The sequence below is a fragment of the Opisthorchis viverrini genome (assembly GCF_000715545.1).
Source record: "Opisthorchis viverrini unplaced genomic scaffold opera_v5_38, whole genome shotgun sequence".
NCBI classification, from domain to species: Eukaryota; Metazoa; Platyhelminthes; class Trematoda; order Opisthorchiida; family Opisthorchiidae; genus Opisthorchis; species Opisthorchis viverrini.
Window position 1 is genome coordinate 1,779,897 of NW_008751695.1, and position 10,256 is coordinate 1,790,152.

The following is a 10,256-nucleotide window of genomic DNA, read 5'->3' on the forward strand; positions in this document are numbered from 1 at the left end:
TATATATATATATATATAGTATTCGGGCTTAAGAAAATGCTCTTCATCAACTATCGAAAATGGAGAGGAAGTTTCACCGTACTTCAGAGATGGTTCGACGGTCTTACTCTGCAAGAGAAACACAAATAATGACTTATCTGTCAACTAAAAGGGCAACAGCCCGCTGAGCTGACTTACTTAACCACCTAACGGCTGAAGTGATGGAAATGCCTTCGTGCTAGTCGCAGCGTAATGGATGCGATATTTGCTGCGCAACGGCTCCAAGCACAGTCCCCCCAACTTCGTCAGCTGCACCGTCCCTTCATCTCTAACTTCACGAAAGTCTTCCCCGACATCAAACGAATGGTTCTGTGGACAGTTGTTTTCATGTACGACCGTTGGCCGAAATTCACATATTTCGTCCAAGTTCTGCGTGATTGAATAAGATTGGTTTCGAAATACTCAGACATAAGACAGGAGTGCGTCCTTTCCTCCGCTCTCAATCTTTGTCTAATGGTTATCATGAATGCGGCTTTCGCGAACGACAGTGCTGGTGTACATTTCGATTGAAGACTTGAGGACATCTGGTTAACGTTTTGGTGTGAGGGGTCTGGTTCACCAGATCATGTTAGCGATCGACTCGGTGTTATTCCCAAATGCACGTGGTTTACTGTAGTGCCTAGCTAAGAAGTCTGCGACAGCTGATGTGCACTGTGACATGCGAATAAGTTTGAAGAAGATTCGTTATGCGCCAACCGATGCTTGGTTTTCTCACAAATCGGCTCGGCGTATCTAGACTGGAACCGATTTTACGTACTACCGCACACTGGCTGCTGACTTGACTGCCACCCGTTAGACGAGTCACCGTGTTTCGAATCTGTGAGTGGAGGGCAAGCCGTGCGTCTACAAGATGATACTTTCGTCCGACCTTTTGTACGACATCGAAACACTAACCATGTACATGCGCAACTTCCTATACTTGATGTTCAATGGACAATGAGTGCCGGACACTGAAGTCCTCCGACGGGCGCACTGTGATGGAGTGAAAGTTACTGTTGCATCCAGCCATCCCCAGTGGTTAGTAAATGTTTGTTGTATGTACGGGAACAATATTTTGAGGCGGATTTTATATGGTCAACTGAATTCGAACAACCGGAACCCTGGCAGACAAAAGCTTCGATATCTGAGTACTTTGGTCGAAAGTCTAAAAGCCGCGAGCGTAGATTTCGTGAACAGGGAAGCAGAGATAAAACGGGGATTGAAGAGAACTGGGGTTAGTCAGTTCACTGATCGCCCACTTCGAGTTGGAGTTCCGTTTGTGAGCCGTTGCGTTGATCGCCACACAAAGCAATGACTTTAAGGCGTGGAGTTTGTTGAGTAGAACTGACTATCAATGTTCCGGAGGCTGATCACGAGCTTCAATAATTGGAAAATACCTTCAACCCAAACGGTTTCATTTAACTTCTTTGTTGAGCCCTTGTCCCGCTTTTAGCTTTCCTTTTATCGTGAATGAACTTTTACTTTGTTGTATCAAGAGGGCTTTTCACATTCCGATTAGGCCCTGTCCACAGACGGTGAGGCTGTAAATGTAATCAAAAGTGAATGTGATGATATTTTGGTTGATTGAGCGTTCGAAACTTACTATCCTTTCTGTTACTTAAAGTGGAATGAGACGGGTTGGTGCTGACTCCCAGAGGCCTCGTAAGTAGTATGTGGCTCCCCTTGAATGGTGACCTGACGATACCCGCTTTTGAAAACCGGTATGCTGAAAACTTTGTACTAAGCCATGTGTATTGGATAATCGGTTCTAGGTAGTGGGTGTGTCACGGTAGGTACGGTGGTTGCTTATATGGCTGTAAACAACACAAAAGCATTTTTTTGTGTTTATCATTAACAAGGACTTGAGCCCGCAACAGACGTCTAGAGGGCTCGATAATACCGTCCGAAAACAAACAAGCAATATCCGTACGACTGAATGCCTTGTTAGCAGCAAGATTTCTTGGCCTTGCAGCAGATGATTTGAAGTCGGCATACGCCATGCCCGCACAAATGGAACCTCTAACTTTTCGTCGAACTGTAGGAAATTGTAGTAAGGTAGAACGTAGCATAAGTACGGTAACACTGGAAGCCTTAAGTTCTGATGCATGTTTTTGTACTGTACTGTTTCATAACAATGGCCCTCCGTGTTAATATCAAGCGATTTATTCGTCACTACGGTTTGATTCCGTGACTTTTGCGGCCTCTATTTATGATGAAACCGGCTCTCGGAACTATCAGTATCAACAAGCATTTCTAGAGGAATGCCGTTGATTGATAGTTTAGTAGCATCGGTTACTGTAGCGATTGAATATAACTCGGTAGCACGAAGCGAAGCAGGGGGGCTTGGAAATATATTCTGACGAAGGCTTTCTGGAATTCGCCCTCTCATTGCATTTCTTGAACACGACCACACGAGACGGACACTGAAAAGGGCGATGCTGATTACCTTCACGAAAAAACATTCATCCCCTATCAGAAGTGGTTGTTAGGGTGTCGGAACTTGGTGAGATGGTAAGTTTACGGACTCTGGTGTGATTTCACAAGCGGTCAGTGCAACCGTGTGTGAGAGTGGATTGGATTTCACAGAACTGCGGTTACTTTTCGACCATTTCCAGGCAAAGCACTCCATCGAAGTTGGCCTGATAGTCCAGTGTTCTCTCTTCAGACACATGCTGTGGGGGCACTTAACCTTGTGATAAAATCGTCTCAGGGTGTTGTCCTGCAGTGCAGTTTTCGAAATTGCGGCCTTTCAGTAAAATTTTCAGTTTCAGGTCGAATTTGACTCGAGTTTACCCAGTTTTGCTTACATTTAGCCGGTCAATGACGTGCAAAAATATTGTTTCTGGGTTCAAAATAAATCTGCGGAGTGCCCCCAGTTTCTTCGAACGCTTCGCATTCTGTAGTGAATGCACATGCAGTATTATTTATACAATGGACCAGGGTGTCAAGTGTATGTGAGTTGAGAGCTTCTACGTACCTTAAAAGGTGCTGAGCATACAGAACCGGTGGGTTCGATTTTACAACCACTTGAACCGACATCGAAGAGGACGCTCGATGATGATGAGAATCCTTATATTGAGTAAATCGTTATGGTCTAGACTAACATGCAGACATATGTAAGTCAGCGTAACTGAAAAGAATTGAGTGACAAAAGTGAGGCTTTGTTCAGTATACAAGTGACGTTCTGCAGCTCTAATGTATATAAAGGTGAAAGTATATTGTTTTGAGAACTAGAGAGCTAAGTATGTGAAGTACTGGCTGGCTGAGCTTAAACTCAAGATGATAGTGTTTGTCGTTTGCAGCTTTTCGCCTCACCGATTTTTATTCACTAGTTCTGTATCCAGACGCAATAGACGCCGTTACATTACCTGGTGTTCTTTTACTACCTTACAACTGTGAAACCAGGTTGACAACACAACCATTAGGACAAGGTGGCGAGGCCTTATTCCTACTACTTCTATCGATTCAGAATATGATGTCGCCCGGTCGATGAGCTCCTTGGAGAGACCTTGGAAACAGACCCGTTGCTTAGCCTCCTAAAATCTTTTTGATCCGTGGCTTGAACTTTTCTATCCAATAAACTTATGCGTAGCTTTAAGAGGCGCATTCGAAGGAAACGTCAGTCGTAAGTAGGTGAGACAGGCAGCGCTATTTAAATGGCAGTCAGTTTCTAAAGGTGCGCAAATTAAGATTTCTGAACGGTCACTGTCAATCCATGATGCGAATTGTTTTGTCTCTTTTAACGCCGAGAGTATTTCTAACAGAATGGCTGTTAGACACCAACTTAAGTATGGGGAAACCTGCTGCGATCAGATGATCTTAAGAATGGATGGAGCTAATGCGTCTGGGAATGTTCGGGAACTTTTTTCACCTGATACAAAACAGTTCCAAAAAACAACTGTTACTTAGGTCATCAAGGATTTAATGCCCAACAAAAACCAGCGTCTTCGTCTCTGTTTTGAATACCTTGGACAGCAGCTTAGTTGGCCGTCTGTCTCTGTACCCATGTCTTTCATTCAACACGCTCAACTCGAACCTCAATCTGAGTTTAGACCGCCTGTCAGTTGAATTACTAATATGCCCTCCTGCCATCGAGCCACAGGGCTGGGTGAGTTATTGGGTGAGTGTTATTTAAAGAGAGTTGTTTGAAATTATTCGGGAATGAGAATGCGTTTAAGAATCTGGAACCCATCGATCCTTGTGCTTTTATTTATAAAAATACCCAAGACGGCTGCTCCATCCACAGTTTATCACGACTGCCAGGCTCAATGATACTGCTCATCAGGTAGGACGCAAATCGGGGAGCACCTCAGGATTTCGACTCCTCATCATGAAGAGGTGGGACTATCCACCTGAGCCCACTCTTCCAAGATGGTCCTTCCTTTTCCTCCCACAACCCCCTACTTTATTTTCTCCGCGCCCCTTCTACCGTCGACTTGATCTAAAAAACTGAGTTTGGACTGACCGGTGAATTGAGGTGTAAGGTCAAGTTCTGGGGGCTACGGAGTTTTTAGTCACCCCGTACTGTTTCATGTGTACGATATTTAGTCAAGCCAAGTTGCGAGCTTTTGACATATCCTATTTCCGTATTAGTTGACTGGTTTATCTTCCAGAGATTACTGCACTTAGTTGACTCCCGTTATTCACAGGCTTTGTATCGGAGTCATAATACCTCTTTCACATCATCTTTTGCACCAAATGCCACACTTGTTTCGGTACGTCCTACGCAAACCAAGTCCGAAGGTCCTTCGTCCTCTACAATGTCACTTTGAAAATGGACATCTCGGTTTAACTGTACGTCAACTAATTTGCGATGTAGTCAGTGTACGGCGTTTCCCATTAGCATAACTGGCTAGTAATTAGGACAACTCCTTGTACTGCTCGATCACTATTTGCAAATTTAGCATTTTTTCCGTGGGACCGCTCAGTGGATGGTAGATCCAGTAAGGTATTAGGTAACCCTTACATTTTTACGTCTAGCACCATGTGTTCTTTTTCACAAAACACGCTCCTTTGTTTTCAGTTTCATCCTACTCGTGGTGGGATGATCCTTTTGGCATTGCTGATCATCGTCGGTTATGCTTCGTCAAAAACCACGATAACCCCACTTTATCGTTCTCTGGAAGTTGATCAAACTGGACGATTCGAGTGTACCACAGACTTAACTGGTGCAACTTTAACATGGAAGCTCTTAGACTCGGAGAATCTTCCTGATGGTAGCAGTTCGGCTGACGGGCGCTTTCTCAACAAAGGTGGGGTTCTCATAATGGAGCGCCTACTCTTAAATGATTCTGGTTCTTATCAATGTTTGGACGATGTGAACATTTCAGAGGAAGATTCGGAGGACGTGGCATCGGCCACTTTAAAAGTGTTTGTGATGCCTTCCTACATGGTCGAAGGCATTGTCGCTCTCGTCGTCAACTTGATTCTCATTCTACTTTTCATCGGATGTATTGTGCACAATAACCGTCAGCAACGTTTGAGAGACAAATTTCCATCGTTGTATTAAGGTACCGTAATTTTCATACATGTGATACGGCGTACCATTCGCTTCATCTCACGTGGTCTTGGGAACAATCCCCTGGTGCTCCGAACTTGCTTGTATTGTGATTTACTTTTTCCCCCTTTTGCTTATTATCGTGATTAATATAAAGATTCATATTGTTTTGAAATTCGTCCAATCATTCGGCACGTTGATACCCAAAGGTGGCTGAGCAGAATGTGTGTCATATGGCCTTTATGTGAAATAATTACAAAGAAACTTCTCGTTTATCACCCCAGTTGTGCCACATTCAGTTATGCTTGGATCGCCTCGTCATTAGAACATTCCCGCCGTTAAGCGTGCACCATGAAGTTCTGCAGTAGTCTGTTTTGGTACAATGATTGTGTGCACATCAGATGCGCATTGATTGGTTTTCGCTCTTGTCTTATTTAGCCTGATCGAAATTCTCTGCACGTCCAGTACATTTATAACGAAAGGGACAGCCTATCCTTAATAGCGTGTCACTCAGTTTCTATATTCAACAGAAGTTGCTTGCAATTGCCTGCCTTATATTCATTTCCGCCTTTGTCATGATCCGATGCCGCACTCGGATACCTTCAATGCGGCTGTTGCTTTTGATGGTCTCGTGGATCGCAGCTGCTTGAGGGCGATGATCCAAAACGTGAACAATTATGTGGATTTCTAGTTTCGATCGTGATGACGTACAGCATAAGAATAGACTCAAACGTCCCACACTTGCTCTGGTTCTTAGCTGACCACCAGGCGGCCCATATTTGGTACGGAGTGGTGATGATAACATTCGTTTGGTCGTGTCACCATCCTTGCTCTCCGCCGAAGTAAGCGTAGAAACATTTTGAATACGAAAGCATTTTGTTTGGATTTTCCTCTCCAGTGTTCCCCTCTCCGTCTCGCGTTAAGATTGCCCATATGGCATTCTTAGTCTGATACTTATGGCGTCCGGCTGAATTCGGTCCGTACAGACTAGGTTCTATATTCAGGGTTACCGATTCGGAGTACGCATATCTCCATTTCGTCGTTTTTCTGAGCTGCATCATCATCGTCGACAGACAGCGCTTCACTGCCGTACAACCATGATTTATTTGAAAGCCTTATTGTAACGAAAAGAGTAAAGGTGGACGGGGAAAGGACTTAGTGCTAGCTTACCACAATCATTCCGACGTGCTTACACCTCCAGACATTCACTCAGGCGATCTGGATAGAAACTGATAACAAGAACGCCACTGACATCAGTTGCCAGCCTTATCTTGCAGTGTCTCCAACCAGCCACAGTGAGGATCACGCGGTCCCCATCCTGGAATGCGAGTAGCACCGACAGCACCCAAGCGTTTCGTGATCAACTTCATACTCCTCTGCCAAGTCAAGAGTTGGCCACCTCTCTGTTTACGCCACTCTGAGTTGGGCATGGAAAACAGCACTCTTCGGCAAACGATGGTTTTGCATACGCAACACATATCCCAACCAACGCGGCTTCTGGTACTGGACACATTCTTCAATGGAAATACCCGTCGCACAACCGAAAACGTGCTTTCTAACTGCATCGTTACGGATTCGCTGACAAAAACCCACACGAGCTATGGTTCTGAGACAACAATTGTCGAACACCTGAAGACGTCTCAGGTCCGCTGCTCGACTAGGCCAACTCTCACAGCCATGCAGCAAAACAGCCCGTACTATAGCTTGATACACACGTCCCTTCAGATTCAGGGATAAACCATTCTGACGCCATAGGTATCTCAAATTAGCAAGCGCGGCCTGAGTTGAATTAATACCGTTCTAGTATTGTATTCACTGTTTTCGTATTCTGCCGGGCTATTCAGCAATATAGTCCATTCAGTATAAGTAAACTGACCACTAACTTGAAGGATTCATAGCGGCCATTATATGGTTTTTCAGATATGTACACGTTGTAAGGTACTTGACTTTGCTAATGTTGATTTAAAACCAATGAGTCTTGCATAAACATTGCACTTGGCGGCTGCCCGGGATGTGATTGGGAAGGAAACTGATTGCGACTCACTACAAACATCTTCATTTCTAGACGTCGAACCAAACAATCTTGACCGATAAGTATCTCAAACCTATTTTAACGTCACCGGTCTAATTCAGGGCGGATCCATCCCTTCGTTTCAGCAAGTCTGACCTGAGCAGGAGACAGGAGTTCTTTCTTCAACAGTAACATGTACGTCACACCGCAACTCATGTTTTTTGTTGCCTTCTGCACCACTGGTCTTGTAGGAAAGTATCAGGGATTTCAATCATGGGCAGTTCATTTTGGGACGTCGTCACTTCAGGAGTCTTTTCCAGAGGCGACTTAAATTTCTCCGAGTTGAGAATCAAATTCACTAATTCCCGAACGCTTTCAGTAAAATGTCAGAATCGCTGTCCTGTCAATGATTATAAGTATGGATGAGCTACCTCTGTATATCATTTATGCTCGAGTCATCTCAAGGTCTCTCGTGAGTTCGGTAGTGCTACTGCTTCCAGCCAATTTTCAGCTATCTTGTGTTCTGCACTACCCAAATGAAAACTTACCAGAGGTCAGGTCTGTAGTATTTGTTGACGAACCAATTTCTATGGTAGGTCGGTATATCAGGCACTTCTACGTTTCACTCGGAGATATGAGGAATGTTTATCGCCTTTAGCACACTTCTCACTTGATCCGACCAATCCGGTTGAGGAAGGCAGAAACGAAGAATGGAGGTAATGTGGCATGTGCCTGGTAGGAATGCGCATCCGAAAGTACTGATCATCTCATATTTACAAACCCATCCTTTCACGGTCAAGAAGCGATAAGTAATCCGCCATCAGTCTAGTGGTCTTTCTTTCCATTTGATTCATGTTTTTTTGTCTAGTGGTTGAGTGTGTGCACCTTACCCAGCCTTGCTCACTTTGCATAAATCGGCCATTGCATGCTATTGGAGATGAATGTGTGGAATTTTGAAGGTGCATTTCCCACCCATATCAGATAATCTTCGACTTTACAGTATTCTGTAATACAGTTTTGTGCTACCGAAGTACGTAAGACACCTGTGGGGAATTTGTTTCGGGAGCTAGACAAAAACCAGTTAATTCTGTTGTGTAAATCTTCGGTTGTTCGTTGTTGGCGGCCGCGGCCTGAACCAGTAGACTCATATGGAAGCAGATGCGCGTCCGAATGTTAGCTCCTGCTAAACCAACCGGTTGAAACAGATGAAAAGCATAAGTGCGAACCTTCATTAAGCCATAGTAACAAGCATCTGATGAGCAACCGGCCTCGGAATTTGACGAATATCGAGGACAAGGACTGTGTGCATTACTCTCAGTGGTCCAAAACCTTACTTCCTTATATCTTGTAAAAGTTCCGTCCTATCAGAATGACGGTGTCCTATTTTTGAAGATATACTGTGATGTTAGGAAAATACTTAGGATACTGTATCAGAGTCGCCGCCACAGGAAGTACTGTTGGGATTTGCCCATTACCCGTTAGACATACCTCTACGCGCTGCAGTTTTCATTCAGTTGCGTCGTGCTCGGGTGCTAGTGTTTACTTTTAATGTAAAAGCCATTCTTTTCGAGGAGCGGAACTAACGTTGTCACCAGGCTAGCGAATTTTTGTTGTTTTCCTTCTGGTACCCCGTGGGCACTATCTGAAGCGAGCTTAGTAATCTCTGCCAAACGACACCTTGTCCGATACAAACTCTCAGTTTCGTGTCCTTTTTCTAGTCAGTTACCATCTTTCTCGTCATTAAGTGATGTGCACAACAACGTTAGCCCTGACTCCGACGGGACGCCTAATGGTGAGCTTTCCCTATTTACGCTACTTACAAAAGAACAGTAGGCAAGTCGGTCAGGAAATATTCGGCATCCTAGCTCGGCCACGTGGATCTTGGCTACGCCTCATTGATTCCGTCAGAATGCAACCCAGTTACCAAACAAAATATTTCGATCTTTTAGGTACATTTGGAGACCGTTACCCTCTCTCCTCTCGAATGCGAAACTAGGTTGTTAAAGACCACACTCCCTGTTTATTAGGAAGGAAAACGACAAGGCGCCAACCTAGTGAAAAGTGGCGGGAAAATTCTGAACGCTACTAGCCCAAAGTGGCAGTTGTTCAAAGTTTATTGCACAGGAGTGATAGCAGTGAAATTTATTTTTGCCCGAGGTGGTATGGCACTTGAGCCCATTAGTAAAAGTTTGACGTACAGGGTCGCCTTGCGCAACACCAGCGGCATCAGTACAGGGTCTCATCCATTGTTAGTTGGCGAATACTAATCAGGGTTCGCCCTTTAAGTGAAGTCATTCTAACCCATCAGGGTACAACAGCTTCATCCTTGTTCTTGATCATCAGAACTACACATCCCATGAATCTCCAGGGTGACGAGAACTCCTAACCCCTTGGTTAGTAGTTGAAGGCCAAACCATTCGATCATGAGAGGCCGATCAGCAGCGTGACTGACTCCCACTTAGACAGGATGTAAATTCACTCATACTTCATTCATAAAATCCAAATTACATGGCTACGTATTGACTGAGTGATGAATTGTTAGATAAAGGCTCATTTGTCGTGTGAACTATTTTTCCTTCCGAGAAATCAATTGTTTATCGGTAATTTAAGGCGATTTGAAAACAGCGGAGAAGTACTTTGCATATCCTGCATCCTTATTAGGAATCATTAGCACATGTGTGGTTTGAACAGCTAGTCGAAATGCTTATCTGTGAGGACAGTCAATCCCTT

General features: G+C 44.4%; 1 protein-coding gene across 1 annotated transcript in view; it reads left to right on the plus strand.

Annotated features, from left to right (window-relative positions):
- The window catches only part of T265_02941 (hypothetical protein), a gene marked incomplete at both ends in the record, with an annotated part of 11,728 nt that extends 6,201 nt beyond the window's left edge, over window positions 1-5,527 (plus strand). The window contains one exon of the mRNA XM_009167305.1: window positions 5,063-5,527. Coding sequence (XP_009165569.1) covers window positions 5,063-5,527 — 465 coding nt within the window. The remainder of the gene's footprint in view (window positions 1-5,062) is intronic.
- Between the last annotated feature and the right edge of the window lie 4,729 nt (window positions 5,528-10,256).